The 24309-nt window shown below is 42.9% G+C and overlaps 1 protein-coding gene across 5 annotated transcripts in view; it reads left to right on the forward strand.

Moving 5' to 3' along the window:
* The window catches only part of CELSR1 (cadherin EGF LAG seven-pass G-type receptor 1), a 168077-nt gene that overhangs the window by 93169 nt on the left and 50599 nt on the right, over window positions 1-24309 (forward strand). For all 5 annotated transcript variants that reach the window (XM_018068021.3, XM_018068018.3, XM_018068017.3 and 2 more), the window contains exons 4-5: window positions 217-332; window positions 3326-3414. In XM_018068021.3, the coding sequence (XP_017923510.1) occupies window positions 217-332; window positions 3326-3414 (205 nt within the window). The remainder of the gene's footprint in view (window positions 1-216; window positions 333-3325; window positions 3415-24309) is intronic.

The raw sequence follows: 24309 nt of genomic DNA on the forward strand, positions 1-24309 counted from the left end.
TTTCTCTAATTTCCATCTTGCTTGCCTTGTTGATTGTGAAAAAGTAGACTTATCCCGTTGCCAACTCCTCAATTTTACAATTTTCTGTCTGAAGAGATATTCAAAGGCTCGTTTATCTGCTGAACACAATGCCATCTTTCTCCTGGGTGACTTGACCGTCAGTCTTTAATCCATAAGCCGTTAAGCATGAACTAACCCCACGTCTCTGTGTTCTAGGTTTGCAACCAGGGAGAGGAACGCTCTCCTCCTCTACAATGGGCGTTTCAATGAGAAGCATGACTTCATTGCCTTGGAGATCATTGAGGAGCAGATCCAGCTCACCTTCTCTGCAGGTGAGGTCTTGCTTGAGTCGAGCGTTTCTGCCTGTGGTCAGGAGATCCTCTCAAGCCATTTGGAAATGCACTTCAGTGATTTTATATGGCTGTTTGCTGCCTCATTAATTTACTGGCTGATATTGCACAGTGAGCAACTGATGCCAGGTGTTGTAAAGTACTCCAGATTGTAGCGGTTTGTGGTGGTTACATTTGCTGTTGTAGGCAGGAGCTTGTCAACATATCAGTTATAAAAGCCAGAGTTTATGACTACTATAAAAGATTGGCACTAGCCTGAATGTTGGCCTCCAAGCTAATGTTTGCTTAAATGAGACTTCGTTTTATCACAGTGTGATAAATGTTGTGTGTTTATGCATTTTTATACTACACCATCAATGAAACGTAGGTGCATAAATGTTATCTAAAGAGTCCACACGAGCCAAAGGAAAAGCTAGCAAAGTGAAAACTGCCTGCCATTCATTAGGGATTGCTGAGGAGTACTGCTGTCACTGGAATGCATTTCTGCACTGCAGAAACACCTCCTCTTGGAAGAAATCATAAACAACAACGAATTTAGAACTTAGCTGCCCACTCATTGCTGTGGTGGGCTAGGAAACAAGAAATGGAGGCTTTGGCATTCGCTGTGTTTATGCACTAGGACTAACAGTGTCTTCCAGTGCTTGTAGGAGAAGAGAGAGGGGAAGGCCAACAAGCAAAGCTCAGGGTGGCACATATCTCTGTCACCATAGCCTTCTCCTAGGGTAGAGATTTCCTCCAGAAAACCAGCCCTGGCAGTAGCCAAGTTCTTCCTGACAAAAGTGTGATCAGAGCAAACCCTGACCACTCCAGCCTCAACAGAGGGCTGCTTCTCAAGTTAAAAAGCCCAAGTTTCATCCAAAACTTCATGCCCAGCTGTGCTAATTGCCATGACAAGGGATCTCAGGGGAAGCTGGTATCATGCTGCTGTGCAGTGTGGTCAAAGCTCATTGAAGCCATCAGGAATCACTCCTAGGATGGCAGTAGGTTGAAGTCCCTCTCAGTGGACCTCTGGCATTCCTGCTTCAGCCCAAAAGCAGACCTGTGCATTCAGTGGCCAGGCTTTGATGACTTTATGAAAGCTCAGCAGTGCAGACAACCTCTAGTTGTCACAGGTTTAGGGTAGTTTTCCATTGAGACAGAAACAAATATCTGAGAAGGGCTGTTGTCCTGTAAGTCAAGTGGAGTAAGATATAGATCAAGTGAGATGTTTGTGCCTCTGTACTGGCACATAATTCAGGAAATAATCCTGCTATTTCCCACTATCTGTATTCAGGATAGACGTGTGGGCTCAAGTCAATTCCTGTTTTATTTTTGTGGAATGTGAGATATTGCAAGCAGTAAAGCCATAGAAGCGAAGGCGCAGTCCATGCTGGTGTTGCAAACTCACTAACAGTGTTGGCTGCTTCCCTCAGACCCCATGGTGAATCCTGTGTGACCCCACTGATTTACCAGTGATGCTTAAGTGCATACTTGGGCCCTTTGGGTTGAAGGTATCTGGTTTCATTTCCCCTTTATTACCTTGGAGTTGTCCAAATTAGATTTTAAGGCAGGTTTTTGAATGGATTAGTGTAATGAAATAACATGCTGCAGTCAGAGAGATGTGCTTTCTTCTGTCGCTCTGCTCCACCTGTCTAAACTTGAACCAAATTGCTTGGAAGGTACCCTGAGGATGAATGGGGAAAAAAATAAATTCTGCTTGCACTTATATGCATTTAAATGCAGAGCAACTCCTTTAAAATATATGAAACTAAATTTAGATTTGCACTGCTGCACCTGCAAACAGGTCTGGTCCTGTATGTTACAAATGGTATTTTCTTTGGAAGGAGAATGGCTTATGTTTTATAGTTTTAAGTGGCTTTTAACGAACAGTACAAGTTTTGGACACCTGATCTGACTGTTTTACCTGTCGCAACAACTTCTTCTCAGAAAACAAAGCAAAAGGATTGCAGAACGGTGAACTTCCTTATGCAGAAACTTGATAGCTGAATAAAAAGCCTGATTATTAGCACAGATTTTTTATCACTAAATGACAAAATCCATCACAGCAGGATGTCATACATGCTAAGCTGAAAATGTGTTGTTTAAATAAAAGAAATATATAAGATGAGGGTTAAAGGAGAGTAGGGGATGCAGGAGTAATACTTCACACAGGTATTTGTTGCAAATAGAGAGAAAGTATATTTTAAGCTCAACAATACTATGAACTTTGTTAGCTTACTGTTAAAAAAAAAACAAACACCAAAAAACAAAACAAAACAAAACAAAAAAACACCAAAGAAAGAGAAAGGAAAAAAAAAGTCAAAAGTTAGCAATCCTTTCTCTGTGCCTGGCCTATTATGTACTTTCGACATGAATGTTTATTTTGCTGCTACCTCGAAACAGATATGCCTGGTTACTGAGCTGGCTCTGCTGACTCAGTCCTGTCTTAAAAGCTTCAGCTTTCCAATTGCAAAGACTTGCTTTCAAATTTAAATACTGAAAGGCTGCCAATAATTTCATTAATCACTGGTAAAATTTTGCTGGGACCAAGGTTACCATGGGTTTTATATTAGAGTACTTTTGGATTTCACTTTTGCAGCTCTGTGAAGGAGTAGGCTTCCCTTCCTTGACAAAAGATCCCATCACAATGCTCATCATATTAAAAAAAACTGCTTTTGGCAGAAATGCAAAAAAATTCATGCACATTTTTTCCTCATTCCTCATTTCCTCCTATATTTTTTATCAATAGCTGTATCTACCTACTGTGCTCTGCAGAAGCATGATAAAAAATAACATCATTCACCCAAATGTGCCAGAAGCTGGTATTTGTGCACCAGAATAACTCTGTGAAATTGGGGATGTTTACTGTCTCGCAGGACAAAACCCTAAATTCCTCCATGATGAAGCAAGGTGGCTGCACCCTGCACCCAACGAGAGTCTCTCCATGTTTCTTGCAGTGATGGTGACTTATTTTTAACTTCTTCCTGTTTTTCCAGGGGAGACAACTACTACAGTGGCACCGCTCATTCTGGGAGGGGTCAGTGATGGGCAGTGGCACTCGGTTCAGGTGCAGTACTACAATAAGGTAAGACTAATTGTGTTGGTGATAATTGTATTAGTTGTAAAGTAATGGAGGCATGGGTCATCTAGCCCTGAGTTGATGTATGCAGGTGACCTGAATTTTATTTATTTAACCAGGCATATTTGTACAGCTCTGCACGAATTATACTGGTCTTGCTCACTTTGCCTGAGACAAAAAGCCCCTCAAGGGCTTTTGACCTAGTATGTCCTTTTCAGAAGTACTACCAGGGGAACCCTCAGGTACTTGGAACTATTTTAGTTTTGAGTTCTTTAAACCCTCACAAGTGTCAGTGTATCTAAAACAACTGCTTCACTGATTTGATCTTGTTAAAGAATTGTGCTATGCTGGAGCCTTCAGAGTAGTTAACTACAAACCACTACTGTAGAATTTTCTGAAGCAAAGCAAAATTCTTCCCTGTAGCTGTCCTTTCTTCAGTAAAATACCAAGTTTAGCTTGCACTAGCTTCTCTGTTTTGGAAAATGTGGTTATATAATGGTTGACACCTTTCGGTTGTAAAGCACTGTCTTACTAAGTAATTTTTTTGTCTGCTATATAAAAAGATACACAATAGAAATGCAAAAAGTGTTGTTACATGCAGTCCATGGCACTCAGAGGTGGGCTTCAGGGTCCCTGTCCCACAGCTGCACCCGTGGTCACTGTCAAGAGCAGGTTCAGTCTGACTGAACCAAAAGGATTGCAGGGTCTCTGTGCAAAGCAGCCATTCCATGATGAACCAGAAAACAGGCTTTTAGGGTGTATGGTGTCACTATTTGCAGATAGATGTCAGAGCTCTTCAATAATCTTTAACAAAAATTACAGGATTCATTTAGTGACTGAGAAGTGTTGCTTTTAAGTTTGACATGATAGCATTATGGGGGATCACATAAGGAAATAGAGGAGCATTGTTGGCTGTTAAAAAGGAAACAGGATACCGGTGTAGGAAGCTGAATGGAAGATGAAGGATTAATATGATCAGCAAGTTCTTTATTTCCCAGAGTTGCATCCTTTCATCACAGTTTGTGTGGCAGTTTGAACGAGAGGATTAAAATTTTCTTTTGACTCCTACATAGGGTCTCCTAGCCTAAGGATATTTTATTGAGGAAATAAAATCCTTTTTTATTACTTTCTTATTTTAAAACTTACTTTGTAAGTTTTATGCTTAATATACTTAATATTCTCTGTACTCTCTTGAGCCCAAAGAAATAGAAGGGAAACTTGGTGTGTTTCCATGTGGACATTGTGAGGCTCTTCCTTACAGTCTGCAATATGCTGTATTTCCTTGTCTGTGTATTTCTTAGTGGATCACTTCAGCAGAATGAACGGCACTTGCTGAGGCAGTGGAGGGACACTCCAGCTTTCAGTCTCCTGGGCACAGCTGCAGAGACAGCCACTGGAACAGCTCACTGAAGTGCCACTGAGCAGATAAGGGGCCTGAGCAGCCTCATGTCACTCTTTAAAAGGCAAAGAGATCTGACACAGATGTTAAAAATAAACCCCTGCCTCATTTTCAGGGCTTGCTGTGGTTCAAACAGACTGGTGGGTGAACCATGTTAGTAGCTGGTGTTTTCTCATTGTTAACACGTGCTCCCTGTCACCATTTTCTTCTTCTGCCCCAGTTTTACAAAGCGAAATGAGCCAGTCTCCATTGAATGGGAGGAAACTCTGGGCAGAGAGGGAGAGCAGAGGGAAACACCAGGAAACACCTCTGACTTAGCTGCCTTTGCCACTCACATGACATGAAAGTGATGAAAAGCAGGGTCACTGTGTGGAAAGCAGCACTGTGCCCTTTGCTGTCTGTGTGAGAGACCGAGGTCATCACCTTCCCCTTAGCAGTATTTATTCCAGAATGGTTAAATTTGGGCTGGAGAGGGGAGCTCACAATATTGAGTAAATGGCACAAGATATTCTAATCAGTATGTATTTAGCATGTTCTCAGGACTTCCCAGCATAGCTGAGAATTGCATATGTTGCACCAGCTTTCCAGTAGTGAAAGAAGGAGTGGGTGCCACAGGGCAGTGGCAGCTGGAGGCAGCTCTGCAGTCCTGCCCACCGGGCTGCCCCCGCACCCTGCCCCAGGGTTAAGCCTTCTCCTAGGCTGGTATTTGTTTGTAAAGCAGTTTCTTGGCTACTTCATGTTTTAACAAAGCTCGAAGTAAAGTTCTTGTGAGGAGGTTGAAAAGACAGAGGTAATTTGGGGATTTGAGTTGTGCCAAGATAAATGGGATGCTGTGTCTAAACTTGATGCAGCTGAGATGTTTGAATAACAGTGTACCAAAAACTCATGAGTTTGCTTAAATTATACACGCATATTATTTTGCAAGTACTGCATCCTTCCGCTCTTTCCAAAATCCTACAGTGTCAGGTCATCATCCTGTCACTACTCAGCCCCTTTGCTCTGCTAAGACGCTGTGCAGCCTTCCTGAGCAGGCAGAGCTCCCCTGAGTTCTCTCCCTCCTCCCTGCCTCCAGCTCATGTTTGATCCCCACTTCCAGCCCCTTCTGGACTCTCCTCCCTCCTGTCTGCCTGTCTCTCTCTGTCATGCTTTTGCAGCAGCATCCCGTGCCTGGCAGCGGGGCCACAGGGGCTACCTCCACCAGTATCCTTGTGGGGTTCCTTGCCCCTTCTTCCATTCTGCTGTTTGCCTGGGAAGCTTCTGGTCTTTGCTCCTTTTTAGACATCTCTTCCCAATATTGTCCATGGGAAATGCATAATCATCATCCCACATACCCATAGAGATCCATTTTATTCATTTGTCTGTCTTGCACAAAAAAGCCCTTAAGGAGTTATTTATTCCTGTGTTTTCTTACCCCTCAGTTATGTTGAGTTTCATCTCTCTCTATCTGCCTTTTGCTCCATCAGCAGGTTTTCTTTATTTAATAAATATGATTACTTTGTCTATCCATTCATCAGTCCCTTCTTGTGTCACTTCTGTGCTTATTTTGCACAGTGAAAGCCATACAGACTTTTTGAACTTTTATTATTATTCACAGTCCTACAGCTGAGTGCTGCCAGGCTGCTTCTCCTGCTACTGGGGTTATTACAGCTGTACCTGTCCTCTTCCTACCCACCACTGTGTCCTCGGGCAGTGACAGGTTTCTTCAAGGTGGACCCTTTCCTCCTGCCTTAGAAAGTGAGACGTGGTAGTGTGGGTTGAAATAAAAGGCAATTCAAAAATTTCCTGTTGTGCTCACAGCAAGCGTTTGGGATCAGGTACTCCCTTAGCTTCATCCTTCTTTCTTAGTTCCTTTATTTGTAAAGCTTCTTTAAAGTATCTTATTTAAAACTAAGCTAGAAACCCTTCAGTTTATTTTCTTCTTTCTGCATTTGTATAGCATCTAGCAAGAAAAAAAAAAAGGGTTCCGTCTTCTTTGGAGCTTTTAGATAAAGTAATTCACCTATGGAGTATTAGATTTCATCACAGCCCAGGTTAATTTTTCATCTTTAGTTTTTGAGGAGAATGGCTAACAGGCTTTGATACATAATCTAAATCACTTCAGTCCAAAGCAAATTTTCGTAGATGATTTTTCACAGCTCTGAAAGCTGTTCCTGCAATCTGAGTTGATCATGGTCAGATATGAGCAATGATCGAGTGGATTTGGCACCTGCAGCTCCATGGACAACATTTGACTGATCATCTAGGAGTGCATTACTTGGATGTAGGGGGCAGCTCTGGTGGGAAACTTCAGCAGCAGCTGTTTTCTTCATGCACACAGTTCTACAGCATCCTGGTGATGTGCGAAGTCACCCTGTGCCAATTCAGTTTGGTAATAACCATAATGAAACAAGAACTAAGTATAGAAGTGACTCCTGTAAATTATTTTCTGTACTCAGCTCAGAAGTGATGTGCTTGGTAATGTTTATCTTTAGTGTTGTTGAAAAATGTCGGTTTAGAATTAATGCATATCATGGAGGTCCCCTGTTGCTCAGGGACAACCATTGTAGCCTCATCGGTAAAAGGTGAGTCCAGAGCCAGCTTTGGTTCACTGTGTTTGCAGAGAGGCATCAAACCAGTTTGCTGTCAGCTCAAGTATTTGATACATTCTTACAAATCCTGGTATGTGCCAGCACTGTAAAACATTGCAGTAAGGAAACTGATTCTGGCAGAGGAGGCAGGAAAGCAATGTTGTTTCATTTACTGTGTAGTGATGGCAATGGATGCTCCCTACATTGGAGGAGAGAATCTGACACACTTGGTTTCAGTGGAAGTGCCTAAGGGAAGCACATGAAGCTTGTACTAAGTGTTGGCTCTATTGAATTTCTGGAAGGGAAAACACCAAGAGGGAAGAATTGGAAGTTATAAGAGAGCAGAAGTGAACTAGGAGTGTTTTATAATCATTCTCTAATTCATAGAATCATAGAATCAAACGGGTTGGAAAAGACCTCCAAGATCATCAAGTCCAACCCTTGATCCAACACCGCTGTGGTTACTAGACCATGGCACTAAGTGCTACATCCAGTCTCATCTTAAAAACCTCCAGGGACAGTGAATCCACCACCTCCCTGGGCAGCCCATTCCAATGTCTGATTACTCTCTCTGTAAAGAATTTCTTCCTAATATCCAACCTAAACTTCACCTGTCAGAGCTTAAGACTGTGCCCTCTTGTCCTACTGCTGCTTGCCTGGGAGAAGAGACCAACCCCCACCTGGCTACAACCTCCTGTCAGGTAGTTGTAGAGAGTGATGAGGTCTCCCCTGAGCCTCCTCTTTTCCAGGCTAAACAACTCAAGCTCCCTCAGCTTCTCCTCACAGGACTTCAGTTATATATTAGAAGTCTGTCAGCTTCCCAGTAGCAAATTATCAGTTTACCCGTTACTTGCTATTATAGATATTTGCTGTTAGCATGGGGAAGACAGGGAGGAAAGCATTCACTGACCCTGATAGCTCAAACACATTACTTTCTGGGATCCTGATCTTGCAACCATTAAAATCAATGGGAGGTACTGAATTAAAGGTGACCTGCGTGTGACCTGCTTTCTGAAGAGGTGTGTATATATATATATATATTGATAAGAAATTTAGGGGAAATGGGATTTTAAAAATTATTTTGGAAGGAAACGTGAGGGAAGGGCTAGATTTCAGCCTGATGAATAAAACTGATAAAAAGTAGTAGAAACAACCTGCGGCTTGTTCACAGGATAGCTGACGTGATAACAATGTGAGTTGCCCTATTTGCCTCCTAAATGTACTTCCTTTCCACACAATGAGAATATAGTCAGCCTCTGATGGAGTTTGATCCTCATCCTTTGGCTCTCCTGAGCCTGCCAGCATGAGTGATGGTAGGTTTAGCCATACTTGTTTGGAATAGGAGCAAAACCATGTTTGATGGTAATGACGCTCAGTATCAATGATATCACATGAATTATTTGTCATTCATTGTGCATACAGGGTCATGATGATTGTAGGCAGTGCTTGGGACAGAAGACTTTACTGAGCCCAGTAGTGAGTAATGTTTTTAATTAAGTGAAAACTTCAAGCCATTCTCCCAAACTTCTGATAGAAATGCAATTTTGTTCAGAATTTGAGATATACCATCAAACTTATGTTAATGTTTTACCTGACTCATTACCTCAGGGTAGAATTCATCATTTGGCACAACATAAAAATGTTTTGCGTATGGACATGTTCCTTTAATTATAGAGGGCATGTACATGTATATTTATGTGCTCCTTATCTTATGTGTTACTTATACATATATGACATCAAAGTTGCTTAAGGACGTTACTGTTCTGTAGGCAGAAGGTCCTTCTGCATCTGCTTAAGGGAGCATAGGATAATTTTACCTCAGTGACAGAAAACCTGAGAAGAGCAGAGAGAAACAAGCTGTCACTGAGTGTCTGATGTGCAGTGCAGTAATTTCTGGGGATTTGGATGAACAAAGCCTTGAATGACTCACAGAATGACTCACAAAAGTAACAACTGAAAGACCAGGCAGTATGTGTGCGTGAGAACGTCTTCCATGGTCAAGAGGTATAAAATGATGGGAGAGTATCTCCACTGTACTGTTCTCTTGAGCCTGCAGTCTCCCAGGATGAGATATTCAGGACAAATATTACTCTTTTTCCATAACTGGGATAAGGTTTCTTCTCATATCTGGTAATCAACAGTAAGCTGCTGTTCTTTCACTCCTTCCTTGCATGTCTTCAGACTGAAGAGCGCCATGGTTGTTGTTTCAGATACTTGACTGTCTTAGGAGTAGCCCACTCTTTCAGGGGTTCCATCCCTGTGCACTTCCCACCCAGCAGAACCCAGATCTGCATTTAGCCTGAAGTCAACTGCTGCAGAAAACAGGCAAATTCTTCTGTTAGAGATAAACTTGAAAGAAATGAGGGCTGCTTAGTGTTGATCTTTGGTGTGTTGTGAATTCAAAGCACAGGAGGTGCATTGCTCTCATAGACTCATTTATGCATTCAAAAATCTCCTGCCTGTGGTGAGTGGTGGTTTCTCTTGAGTTAACTGGCCTTCATCTGGGGCAAGCTGTGGCTTGAGTATCACTGAAGACTGAGCTAATACTGTAGAGATTTAGCTCTCAGCCCACTCATGCACTAGAATTTACCAGTACCTTCCCTTCCCAGGGAGTTTTATCCCTCATCCACTGGCTGAAAGCTGTTTCCAGGTGCCAAAACACCCTCTATTTCAGTGCCAAGTCCCGCACTGTAATTTATTTTCCATACCTCAGGTGCCTGCTGCAGCTCTCCCCTTGTGCTTGCTCCGCAGGCGGGTGAGTGGGTGGAAAGGCGGCTTTCTCCCTTACCTGTGGGTTCCTCTGCCAAAACTGATCCTGAAGAGTTATTTGCCCATGCCCATACAGCTGTGCTATGGTGCCAGCACACCTTATTTTTTGAAGCCTGCATCCACAAATCCTCCATACTGTGGATCACTAGTAGTGCCCACAGAGTGGTTGTTGATGCCAGGGGTAGCAATATGTCTGGGCAAAAACAATGAACTCCATATCTGGGACACCTCAGTGAGCCCCATTTGGTCGTGTGATCTGAGTGGTGGCTCTCTAGCACTGGTGGACAGAGCTCGTGTGCCTTGCTGTGCTCCAGACAGAGCTACGGGCAGCTGAGGGTCTTGATGATGTGGGTTTGGGACTACTGTCAGCTCAAGTGGGATGAAGCTGTTTGCAACAGAGCTGTTTGAACAGATCCCATCTGCACTTCCTTGGGACTCGAGATGAAAGGTAAGGAAGGGCAGGGTCCTGGAGGAAAAGTCAGGAAGAAAAAGCAACCCCAGGCCAGGTCAGGGCTTCACTTGATGCTGTTCCTGTAGCTAGTCAGGCAATATGGTGGACAGAAAGAGGAATGTCATATGGAAGCTCTGTGAATATAAATGTCCAAAGAGGCATAAATTGAGAGTATACCTGAAGATAGTATCTGTCAGTGCTCTTACTGTTAAAATAAAACAAAAAACATCTGCAGGTCTGTTCTGAACTCCATGCACACTCTTCATCTCCATGTGCAATTTTTGTCATGCCCAAGTGTACTGGTTTTGGCTGGGGTAGAGTGGACTTTCTTCACAGGAGCTAATATGGGCTATGTTTTGGATTTGTGCTGAAAGTAGTGTTGATAAGACAGCGATGTTTTCATTACTGCTGAGAAGTGCTTGCACTGCCTCGCCTTTTCTGCTCCTCAGGCTGCCCCACCTGACGGAGGCTGGAGGTGCACAAGGAGTTGGGAGGGGACGCAGCTGACTCCAGCTGACCACAGGGGTATCCCATGACAGAAGGGAAGAAGAGGGAAGGGGTGGGTGTTCACAGTGGTGGCATTTGTCTTCCCAAGTCAGTGTTACTCATGATGGAACTCTGCTTTCCTGTGTGCACAGCTTTTACCTGTTAAATTGTCTTTATCTCAACCCACAAGTTTTCTCACTTTTACCCTTCTGATTCTCTCCCCCATCCTGTTGTGGGGAAAGTGAGCAAGCAGCTGCGTGTTCTCCAGGCTTAGCTGCTTGCTGGGGTTAAACCATAACACTAAGCAAGAAATAAGCACTTTGCATAGGCCTGTTGTTCAGCAGCTTCAGGATACAGACTGTCTACAATGGGCAGGAGAAAAGACCTCGAGATAAAAAATGCAGTTTTCCTGACAAGCTTGGATATGTAAATGGAAGGTTGTTGGATTTTGAGTTTGTTGAGTGTTTGTATTTTGGGATCGGGGAGGAGGAGCATCCCCCCATTTTCTAAATTAGGAAGAAAAATCAGCCAGTTTCTTTGCTTGACTTTTTTGCACAGACACCTTCCAGATCCCTAGTCCAATGGCAGCTTCTGATGTAGCAAAAGGAAAAGGGCGGATAAATGTACAAACTTAACAGACAGCCCGATGAACCCATTGAGCTCCCAAGGGAGACGTGAGCATGGAAGCAGCAGCCTCAGGAAGCAGGAACTAAAAGTGTGCAGCAGCCAGCAGGGCCCACCAGCAGGTGTAGAGGGGCAGTACACTGCAACAAGGGTGGCACAAATTCACCTTAGATGTGTCGTGTCCTGCTGGAGCATGCCTGGTTCATATGAGCACCTGCTTCAGCTGACTGCATAGCAGGCATAAGCTCTTGGGTTCAGTCTTGTACAACCTCTGCATTTTCTCATACTCTTACGTGCATTATGACTGCCGCTCGTTAGCAGAATTACCTTTAAGATTATGTTTATAGCAAATCTCTAACATTCATCACTGCCTTTGTTTTACTAGAGCCTCTGTTTTGATTCTGGGAGCTTGTGTCACACAACTGCCTTACGGTGACCAGAGCCAGAGCATGGCTGAAAGACTTGAGGAGGCATACACAAAACTTCCCTTTTAAAAACTCAGATCCACTCCTGTTCTCCCACCCAAGACCCAGCTGGGACCATATTTTATATGGCCACGAGTCACTGGGGTAGTGACAGATACCCCTAAAAAATTAGGGTGAACTGGTGCAATTGTGTGCAACTGGAAGCTTGGTGGCTTCAATCCAAGGGCACAAGCACAAATGGCACAGGCAGTCGCCGGCAGTGGGAGTGGTGCTGGTCAGTGTTGGAGAGGTTAATGTAGCACTTTGTTTTGAATAGGGTGGGATGAGCACAGCAACCTCTGACGGTCTGCTGCAGAGACAAGTACAAACCCTGCTGGCTACAGCACACGTGCCCCTGCACCAGGTGCCTATGGAGCTGACAGATACGTTATCTCATTTCCTTCTGAAAACACAGACCCTCTCTGATGATGGCAAGTTCATCTATTATGGAAATATATTCTGTATTCAGGACTGACAATTGATTTTACCACTTGGCCTTGGAAAAAAAAGGCAGATATCAACGTTGTAGTGAAACTCAGACTGTGACAACTGTGCTAAAAGACATGCGTGACACTGGTAATTGCTTTCTTTCCTATAAAAGGAACTAATTCTTGTTAGAAGTTCTGGGTTCTCATCACCCTGTTCCCCCAGGACCAACAGGCAAACAGGAGCATCATGCAGTGGGCTCAGCACAGGCTTCCCTGTACCACCCTATCCCTGTGCTGCCCCTCAAGTGGAAAGTTCCCATTCCAGTACAAACGCCTTGTTTGCTCAGCTCTTGGTCTCCCTGCTGAGCCTGCCAAGGAAGCTGCCAGTGCTGTGGGTGACTTATGAGGCAGGCACATGCCTGTAGCTGAATAGGGATTGCCAGTTCCTTGGAGAAGCGCCACATAGCTGCCACCAGCTAGGCATAACTTCTAGTCATTGGACACAGGGTGAAAGACACTGCCCTCATGTATCCAGGACACCACCTAGTATCGTTTACTTCTTAATCTGAACAGTCAAGAAAAGTGGTTGGCAATTAAATTCTTAGATGGGTATTAGGTATTACCCCTTTTTCTGGGGAGCACCTCTCACACCAGAGCAGGGTTGCCCCAGCTGAGTATTGAGTTTTGTAACTTGGTTGGAAAAGACAGACCCCAAGAGAAGTCAAATAACTGGAAATGCAATTAGTAATAAAGGCTGGGTATGACTTGTGCAAATGTCTATCACTGGTGACATCTGAGCAGATGTAATTGTGATCTCAGGGAGAATTTATGAAGTTAATCCTCATGGTGGCTTCCAGACTAATTTGTTAAGGGATTGAGGGAGATTTTCTAAATAAACAATGCACTTGTTGAAGATTATGGTAATGCCACTGTTGATCAGATGTGGGCCCTGCCAGAGTTTGGATTTTGCTGGCTCAGATTGACTTGCTGTGTTTACAGCATCTGTGATCAACACAGACCTGCTCCAGCATTGCTTGGCATTGTGTGATAAAGAAAAACGCAGAAGGGTAATTGCAACTGTCAAACAAACACTGGGGGTAGGGAGGTACTGGAAATACTGGAGATGTCATTCAATTAGGAGCAACCTACTTCTCTGAGCATATTTTTCCAGGAAGAAATAGAATTTTGTGGCATTTCCAAACCTAAATTCATAATATTTCTAAAAAATGCCAATATAGCTTTTAAAGGCTCTCTCAAATGTGTAAGGCAGAATGCATGTTGCAATTTAGTGCTTCCTCTTAAAACAAACCACATATTCTTACTTAAGATTTAGCAATATTTCTTCAAATTTTATCATTTCTGTATCACCTATTTCATGGTGAATATTTAATATTTAATAGTGGAATGTACTGCAGGGGTCTAGAGGCCAGTGGTGTTACAGCAAGGAGGAGGTTGTGGATAGTGCTAACTTCCAACAGAGCACGGATGGTAGACTTCACCACATTGTCAATTTGTGCTGGATGCCTTTCCTTCTACGGCAGTTTCATGAGATCAAAAGTTCTGCCATAGCTTAAGCATAAGGAAAGGTTGCAGGACACCAGAAACACAGGGAGCATAACCACAGCCAGTTCATTAGGTCTAGTTTTGAGGACTTAGCTATACTTACCTGTGTAAGTGCAGGACCTCTTCTTCACAAAGAAAGTTACCAGGGTCTCCTCAGTTATACAAGGAAGGAAAGCAATTCAAGGGAAAAAGTCACTTCTTTGTTAGCCACAACCAAAATTTTAAGTAACATCCTGAGAGACAGGCATGTTTAATTTACTTTTCAACTCAAAATGTCAAGGAATTTTGACTGAATTTTGACTTGGATTACCAAGATGGTTAGCCAGAAGGAGGTTATGGTAGTTTTTTCATAACTTTCTTACAAGAACAGAAATTACTGTATCAGCAGAGTATTGTGCTTTTTTGGTGAGCAGGCTTGTATACTGGTCAAGCATGTGGTAGGTAGTGCTGGAGGCACATGTGCAAGATGAGGGTATGGGGAATTTGTAGCTATGCATTTGTATTACTTATCTATACTATGTATTTTTGGTGCTAGTGGGCATGGCCATTAAAAAAACCTAGCAATTAAAATTACAAGCAGCTAGAGCAAAGGAAAGAAATTATATTTTTCATTGCATATGAGCATTTTACATTTAAAGTTCAAAATGTTTTTCTAGTCAAACACATAAAATATGTTCCTTGTGTCTGAATACAAAAGATGTAATTTCCCACATGTTCAGAACTCAATTTTTAAAATGCCATGAGAAAAGGTAATCTCAGAAAAAATAGTTCAGTTTATGAGTAATTTCCTGGCTTTCTGGCTGATGATTCAGAGACTCACATCCTTGCTGAGGTCAAATTCATCCTATATATTCATCATATATATATAATATGCAATATCATTAATAGTGAAGGTGTATCATCTTCATGATAATATGCCCACAGTTCTGATAGTCTCACTGTTCCTTGAAATCTTTAAATCAAGTCAGTATTTCCCTTTCTAAAGGAAAATTTTTGCTTGGATGCAAGTCATGTTATTAAGCAGGACTCACTAGGTGATGTTCTGTGGTTATATAAAGCAAAAGACTGATTAGATGAGAACTTGAGTCCCATCCTGAAAATGTGGCAGAATCCTCCTCACCTCGAACTCCCACCTGTAATATTGAAGTTGGGAAGCCTAGAGCTTAGAGCAGGAGAAAGAAATGTTGCTGCACATTTTCCCTGTTTGTAGACTCTTCCATGGCATATACCACTCCCTCAGTGGGACTTTGGTCTGGCCCGTGACTACCATTTACATTCCTAACATCTCCTGAAAAGCACTGAAGGACTGCCTGGCTAATATTTACTTTTTCTTGGTCTTGAATGTGGTTGCAGAGCCCTTGCAGGTGTTAGCGGGTGTAAGGGGGTGGGAGGTGGGCAGCTGATCTGCCCTTGCAGAACAGGCACACGTGAGCCTGGACTTTAAAAGCCCCTCCCTGCAATTCTACCGATATTTATTCATGTGGATTTCAATTAGTAATAATTGGTTTCGTTGTTTTTTGTTTGGTTATTTTTTTTCCCTGGTACAGGGTAAGTGCAAAGTGATTGATATCTGGGAAAGGAAATCAGGATTTGGCTGTGGAGCGACATTCCATTGTCTTGACACGAAATAACAAATAACTCGACTCTAAATCTGTGTCTCGGGAAATTAAAGTGTAAAGCAGTGAAAGTCATTTGGAGGTCATTGAGATGTAAAGTGTGACCTGCTCCCCAGGCCTGAGTAGCTCAGCTCTCAGTGACAGCTTTGAGAAATCTCTCAGGCGACTGGGGAAGAGAGGGCAAGCTCGTACCCAGTGCCTGGCTCTTTCTCTCCCCCGCCCGCTTTTGGAAGTGTTGTTCTCACAGAGTTTGCAAACACCACCTGAAAACACTAGTCGTTGTGGTGGTGATTTTATATGCAAACACGAACAGTAACTTTTCAGAAACCACCCACAGGGTTTTCACTCTGCCAGTGACAGTGGGGACCATGTCTTGTCAAAACCAGCCTGAGCCCCTACTCTTTTGGAAGCCTCATCTTTGGCAAGGCGGCTCAGTACTTACTCCTCTCACTCCTGGGTTTTAAAAGGCTTAACTTGTATACCTATTTACAGCAATTACTGCCACTCTACATCTGTGCCCACCCCACACCTGAACTGAGTGTCAGCTGTGTGGCTTTCTTCCTGGTGTGGGGCTCTCAGGTCACCCTGGGGAACCTGGCACCCAGTGGTGCTCCTTGAGCCCATGTTTGCTCAAGCCATCTGACACCTCTGCACTGCAAAAATCTGCAGATGTAATGGCATCTCCCAAAATGGTGATTTTCAGCTCTTTCTGAAGGCTGAGGAGGTGCAAGGGACCTCCATGAGATTTGGCAGACTCTGAGTGACCCTTGACTCACCTTAAGGCCATGAGGACAGTGCTTGAAGGCTACACTGTGTAGCCCAGCCTGGCAAGGGCATCTGCAAAGCCAGTGGAGTCATTGAAATGGCACCTCAGGTATTTGGCGCAAGTTCTTTGAAGTGCACTCTTATCTCCGTTTAATCATGCAGTAAATCTACAGTAGCTTGCTGATTTCCAGTAACTTTTCAGGTATTATGCATCTGTCTGTGCAGCGAGAGGAAGCAGCACTTTGCAATCACCTGGTCATGCAAGGCTCTGTGTACCAGGAGACCCTTGCATAGATCCAACCACGGAGTCAGGGGAGAGCCCATGGAAAAGTGTAGGATTCCTTGATTTTATAGACTGAAATGTGACTCCATTATCCACATTAAGCAGCAGTTTGCTTGGCAATCTGTCACCAGGGATGTGTCCAGGAAGGAGTTAGTTGCTGTGCATAAGTGTCAAGGTGTGCTATATCTAGGTATTTCTTGGGCTCTGAGAGCAACAACACTCACATCCTGGATGCAAAATTATTTTGCAAAATGTACAAGATTTATATAAAGCCAAAAATATTTGAGAATGGTACTTTGGAAGGTAGATAGGGACAAATGGCAAAGAAAGAAGGGTTTGCTGAAGTGGGAGAGGGCAGCATGTGAAGGAGAACAAGGATATTCTTCCAGCATCCTTCTCATGCTCTTATTTCCCAGTTCTCCAAGGATGCTGGAAGAACATCCTTGTTGGTGGAAGGGGGGGAAGCAGCAAAATAAACTGAAAAAGGGTTCACAGGGCAGGAGAGGTAAGGGGGAAGGCACCCCTGACAGATCAGGGGCAGATCAGAAGGGAGTAGAGGACTGCAGAACATGGACCAGGGCACCCTAACCATGGTTAGTGGTGTCTCCCACAGGGAAAGCTGAATGTTGTCTTGAGGAGTGGGCATGGTCTCTTTACAGGCAAAACAGGTCCTTGTTGTGTCACTGATTCAACATCAAAGAGCTGAGAAGCATCTGGGAATACACATTTGAGGATAAAATTTCAATTTGCAGACAGGGAAAACTCTTTCTTCCCATCAGCACTACAGCAGCCCTTGACATAAGTAGTCAAATCGTAGAATATACCCCTTGTAGTAGTTGGATGATGTTTGTGTAGATACTGGTCACAGTGTGGAGGCAAGGAGCACATCTGGACACTGTGTCTGTGTGACAGTGGCTTTTCACAGCCTCGCTGCCATTGACCACATGTTGGGACAGGAGGACTGCTCCCCATCTGTGCCCTAGCACTGAACAAGCAGCAGCAATTCAGGCCAGTGCCATTCACTGGTGCCAGATCTCATAGCTGTGCCTAAAACCTCCTGCTTTGAATATCAAAGTTTAGCCTCTGGATGCAGGCCTGAAGGAGAGAACAAATGAGGCCAGTAAAACTCGCTTGACTTTGTGGCCCAGCCCGGATCCTGACGATTGGTGTTGCAGGGCGTTTCTCTAGGAAAAGGAACTGGTCTGGTGGCTTTTCAGGATTTGCATTTTTGATTCACTGATGGGAAGCTTTCTTTTTGGTTTTCCTTTTCACTGTCACAGGTTCTCATGTTTCTGTACAGACTTGAGCCAAGTTTGTATAAAGAAATGCCATTAAAATATTCAGTGAATAAAGGGGATACAAGCATCAAAGAAGTAAAGGGGTTTATGTGAAATGATTTGTCCTGCCTTTCCCTAGTGACTGATCGGCATGTGTAAAAGATTCGCCGTTCTTCACACCGCCTATTTTAAAGGTGCTTTGGCAATCTGTAGGAGAAAACTCTAAAAAACAAGGATTAACATTAGTGGTTCGTCTAATCTGGCGTAATTTGCAGTTTCCCGATTGATCAGAGTGGTCTGCAAGTCCACTCTAAGCTTCTCCGGCATTTCCTGGTCTCTCCCCCGGGATTGCAAGCACGGTGCTTTCCCTGTTTATTTTTTTTTCCTGTTTATTTATTTATTTTCCTTGCGGGGGGGCCGGGCTCAGGCAGCTTGCCCGGGGAGACCGCCGCCGCCGTGGGCCCTTAATGAGCTTTTTGACCACTGAAGCAGCACAGCATCGCCTGGGAATCGGAGGGGGTTTCTCCCTTCGCCGCGTCAGATCGCAGGGCAGGGGCCGGCGGGTTAACGAAGGAGCCGGGGCGGCTGGCGGGCTGCCTAATGAGCGCCGGGGAACCGGGCAGGGGGGACCCCGGCGGCGGACGGAGCCCCGGCAACAGCCTCCAGCGGGACCCGATGCCAGTTGCTCCATTTTTTCCCATTATTACTGTAGCTGGAAGCGTTAGAAAACGAAGAGCCCCATAGGGTATGATTATGAGGCATTTTCCACCCAGCACTTTTGGGGGTGGTCGGTTCTGGAACCGGCACGTTAACAATGCAGAGGAGAGCTTTTTTGGTATTAAAAAAATAACTAGGAAACAGATTCTTTTTAACCTTTAACCACTCCAAACAGCCAATAAATCATTAGCTACTGATTAACAAAAACAGAAGGGTAACTTATTGTCTGGTAAGCAAACTCTTGGAATCAGTGAAAGGCTGGCACTGGCTTCAGGATTGCTTTTCTTCTTACACATTTGCACTTATTAAAAAGACAAATAAGCCAAGCTCTGCATATTAAGCTATGCCGTGCAAAGCATTTTGCTAAAACACTAACTTTCTAGAATGGATAGATTTTTAATGTATTTGCTGAGCTAAGCAAATGCATTATTTACTCTCTTCAGCATCCTGTCTGTCCCCCAAAACCGGGTCTCCTCGTGCCAAGCATAACGAGGTAGGTTGTGTCTCATCTGCAACCGTTCCCAGTTTGTGTTCTCTAGGTCTTGGCCATACTTACAGTCTGCTGCTGAATCGTCTCCTCAACTCCTTCAAAAGACTTAATGGGGTGACTAAAGCAGGCGGAAGACCTCCTAGCCGAGATCTGGGCTGGAGAGCACAGCTTTCAATTCAGTCTGAGTTCAGGAAATATCCATGATGTTGGAACGCTCTCTCCCATGGCCAACCAAAACCACTCTCCCTCTTTCTATCTGTGAGAAAAGTCAAGTGGCAACTTTTTATCTATGAATGGAAGCTGGAAAAAACTGTTCTGGTAGAAGAAAAGTTTGTGAGACTTTTGGAAAAGACTATTATCTTGCAGATTAACTGATAGAAGGGTGAGATGCAGGAATCTGAGTGTCAGCACTGCTGCTGATTGACTAAACAAACATTTGCATTTTGGAGTATTACTATTACATGTACAATATGTAGTCTGGTTTAATTCAAAATAAGTCTACCAAAGATTGGACTATTTGCTTAAACCTCTCCAACAATTTTGCATCCTGACTTTTGGAAACAATGGAATATATAATGTAAAACAGTTAAGTATTTAAGACAAGCTTTCCATTGTCCGTTAATCTGTATGTCTGTCCATTCACAGTGCATTATTAGACCATCTGTGTCTTTAATAAGTAACTGTGTAGGCTCTCACAGTTTAAATATTTACTTTAACATAATAGAGAATCCACATGAAACTGAGATACATGAGAATATCCATGTCCGATGTTTTAAGTGGAATGGGAGTGGATTTTTGTAGTAGATTTGCAAACTATAAACAGATGTGTTTTGATGACCTTCTCTCCTTTATCTGGTCTTCATTTATAAAACACAAGTTCACAGATTAAGCTTCTCAGGGTTTTTCATGCGCCTGAGAAAATCTACATGTGTTCCTCGCTGAAGTTGTGGCGAGAAGTCCAAACATTGCTCTGTACTTGGTTTTCATGAAAATCAGATTTGGCATTGCTGGTGAAATAGCTCCACAGTGGCATTCTCTCACTGCAACCTGAGAAAGTCACCACAGGTGGCCAAAGGGACTTCCATGTCCCTTTATAGCTTGAGGAGGTCACTCCTCCACGTCACTGCTGAGGACAGCAGATGAGTCTCACTGTTATCTCCGCTATGGTCAGAATGGGACCTTCACTTTTCAAAAGACAGCCTGGAAGACTGTCATTCCTGTAGGTGCAGTCTGCCTGTGACTCTGTCTGGGCAAGGATGAATGTCGTGGGTTAGACATGAAATTGGAGATTGTCACTCATAGATCAGAACCACTAATCTCCTTCATGAAAGTTCAGTGAGGCAAAGGTAAGATTTGCCTTTTTAGGTACTTTTTTGGCAATTTTAGGTACTAATTGCCGTAATTTCAGGAACATAATTGTGCTTCATCTTGTTTTACAGATAGAGAAAAAAGTAGGTGGCTTCTGCTCTCACACGTTGATCCTGAGACAGGGCTGCTTCTTTCTCTTCTCCAAGGGACTGTATGTGATTATAACAAGAAAACACAAGAGTTGGTATAACAAACAAAATGAATTTCAATATGGGGTGCACAGAATGTTTGAGGAGTCACTACCTAATGGTGATAAAACAATGCAACACTCAGGGCTGCTTTTTATTCCTTTTCTTTTGAGTCCAGGAATAATCTACTTCTTTCATAGTTTGTTTAAGGGAGACCAAGTTCTCCCTCTGGCACTGCTTGGTACCTCATCTTGCTACTCAATTTTACAGCATGTGGTCTTTGAAGTTTGAATCCCAACCTCTTTCTGAACAAGCACTAACTGAAAAGGCAGCCTTTAGCGTTAGGTAGCAAAAGATAAATTTTCAGCCCCATGAGCAGGAACTCAGTTACATGACTTGCATTACCATTAATGGGGGTCATGCTGGTAAATTCCTGTACACCACATTGCACATTTACTCATGAGTGCAGAATTGGCACAGCTAATGAAACTTGCCTTTCGTCTAGCGTGGTGTTTCAGGAGATGAGTCTGACAGGCAGAAAGGACTGCTAAGTACCCAGATGAAAGTCTGGCTTTTAACTCCTTGAACATATTTCCAGAAAATAATAGTGTGAACTAATGCTGGTTAGTATTAGCTGTTCCTACTGTTAGGGATCAATCTTGCTCCAATAGGACTTCATCAAGGCAAAGATCGTGCCTGAAATGTAAATCTGTGTGCTGACAGTGGTAATTCACTTTCTTGTGCACTTTCCAAGTAGTGCTTGCTGTTACTTAATTTTTTTCAAACATAAGCCAGTCCTCTGCTGATACCAGCTTCTATAATCATAAACAAATTAAGTTATTTTTTATAATTTTCATCCCTGCTACTCTCCCAAAGATGATTCCTCCTATGGATGAGCATCACCTGGTGATTTCCAGCCTACGTTACTCATGGGCATCTCATATCCCTTTGTTCTTTTACTGTGTCCATTGTAGTGATAGCATCTTCTCATATCCAAACCCCTTACTCAGCCTTTACTTTACTACACTAAACACGCCAAGTCCATTTTGCCTGTTTGGTAGGGTAAGCTTTGCATTGCTCTGGCTGCTATTCTGTGCACTTGGCGTAGTTGGAAGGTATTTTTAATAAATGAATTCAGAATTGCCCACAATATTCTATCCTACTCAGTGTCATGAAATTTCCCTAATATACATCTCTACAACAACCCAGTGTTGCATTTTAATCTCACCATGATCCCTAATTGTTTTGTAATCAACTAGTAGGGGTTTTTTTCTTATTTTTCACCATTTAGTGCTGATTGTCTCTGAGTCTGCAAGAGGAATTCTTTACATTAGATCCCAAGTTTCATGTTGTGGGATTAATTCTCTTTCTTGCATGCACCTGTTCAAAATCATTCTTTTTTTAATGCATAATGCTCTAAATATTCTTTACATCACCAGTAACCTATATTTAGTATTAATCAAAATATTAAATGAAGAAAATCTATTTAATGGTTCAATTCTGAAGGAGCTCCTAACTTAGGCTTCCTCTGTTCCACTCTTTTATTTATTTCACGTTATTTCAGTTATAAAGTATTCCCTATGCTAGCTGTTGAGAAGACGAGTAGTGTAGTACTTGCCACATATTTTGAGTCCTTGTCCCATTAAATGACTCAGAAAATATCTCTTTCTTTTCCCAACATATTCTTCCATTTTGGTAAAAAGCCTGTTCCATCAAATGAGCCTTTAATGTGGTCAGAAAATTGGTATGTGTTTGAACTAAGTATGGCCTGAACTACCAATACATTTCTTTTTGTTCACTGAAATATTCCCTTTCTTCTTCATCACCTTATGATTCTGTGTGGTCATCAGAGCTGAAGAGATCTGCACTGCAATGAACAGTCAACATCTAGAGAAACACTTTGCAGTTTCTATGTTAAATAAAAGTAGAAAAAAAAATCAATTTTCCACTGCAGCTAGTGACTGTGAAGGAGCAGCTGCAAACTGCTGAGTCTCATCAGGTTGCAATCGTGATTAACATTGGGCAGATCCCCCCTGCTGCGAGAATAAATACCCCGCCTTTGTCAAGGCTCCCATGTAAGAAACAATAGATTATTTCAGTGAAGCACAAGAACATAAATGTTAATCGAATCATTCCTTCGAATGAATAGAAGTAGCACCCAGAATGTAAACATTTTAATTTTGGAAGGGAAGGTCTGTCTGCCTGTCGGTTGGTTAATTTTCTATGTGTTTTTTCATTTACTTTGAAAAGCTGCTCACTAACATTGCCATCATTGCATACAATAACATTTTCAGCACTGCAAATACATATGCTTCCTGTCTTTCCAAGCTAGGCAGTGGCAAAGTCCAGGGAGTATCGGAAAAAATAAAATCAGCTTTAATATCACTCAAGAGAGGTCAAAACCTTTTACTGAATAACTGCCAAACTATGTGATCACATTAGTTCTTGGTGAAGGAAATGGAACATACTTTCCAACTGGAATCGACACCAGGAAACGCATTTTTAAAATGTTTTTGTACATTGGGATAATTACCCTTAAAAATAAATCTGTCTCTCTTTACAGATGATGAAAGTGTTTTTAAGTATTTTAACAAATTTGTGTGTGTATAAGCGAAACAAAAAGAAGTGGTTTATCCCCTTACTGCTTCTTTGCTTGCTGTGCAAATACGGAATTTCAGAACACAGTTGAGCAATATGTGTTTTAAAGCGAGCATACAGGAAACTACAGTGTGATGCCCAGACATCTTCATTTTCATGTGGTTACAACTATTGTTGATCAACACATCATAAAAATATGTTTTGGCTTTCAGTTTTGCTGTGTGTCTGGTCAGATCCTGCGGACTTCTGATACCTGTGGGGTATCAGTTTGCCCACAGAGGAACAGCAGCAAAGCCAGTTGAGTTCAGCTCATTGCTTCTCTTGTACCCATAATGTCCTCAGAGATCCTGCACCAGTAGTAGATGAGAACTCCTTAACTCTATATGAACACTGAACTTGGAAAAGGTTTTCTTATAGAATTTACTGGTTCTTCACCGAGGCTGCTATGCAACTTTTATATGTGCACCCTTTTTTAACAGTCATAATGCACTTCTCCCCTGGACAGATCTGTCTCTTGAGTTTCTACACAGCAGATATCATCTCCTGCCAGTCATGCTGGGATACATCTTGTCAGTTACAAAATTAGTGGAGATGAAGAATGTGTTTGTGGTGGAAGAGCAGAAGTTTGATGTTTGGGATTGAATTCCTGGTGGTCCCATAGGCTTTCCCGTCTGTTGAGATCACTGAATTTCCCCAGGTGTTGGTAGGTGCTGAAGTGGGGAGAACAACAACTGACAGCAAGTGCTTGGCAGAGTGAGCCAGAAACAGTGAAGATGTGAAGCTGAGTGTGATAATTCTGGTTTTGTGGCCCGTGTTCACCAGGGCATGTTGTGATTGGGTGGGTAGGAGTTTCCTGCTGCCTGGGAGAAGCCAGAGATGAGGGAAAGCCACAGTTTTTATTGTCTCTC

The sequence above is a fragment of the Manacus vitellinus genome, unplaced genomic scaffold (genome assembly GCF_001715985.3).
Source record: "Manacus vitellinus isolate BGI_N305 unplaced genomic scaffold, ASM171598v3 scaffold_13_pilon, whole genome shotgun sequence".
Taxonomy (NCBI): Eukaryota; Metazoa; Chordata; class Aves; order Passeriformes; family Pipridae; genus Manacus; species Manacus vitellinus.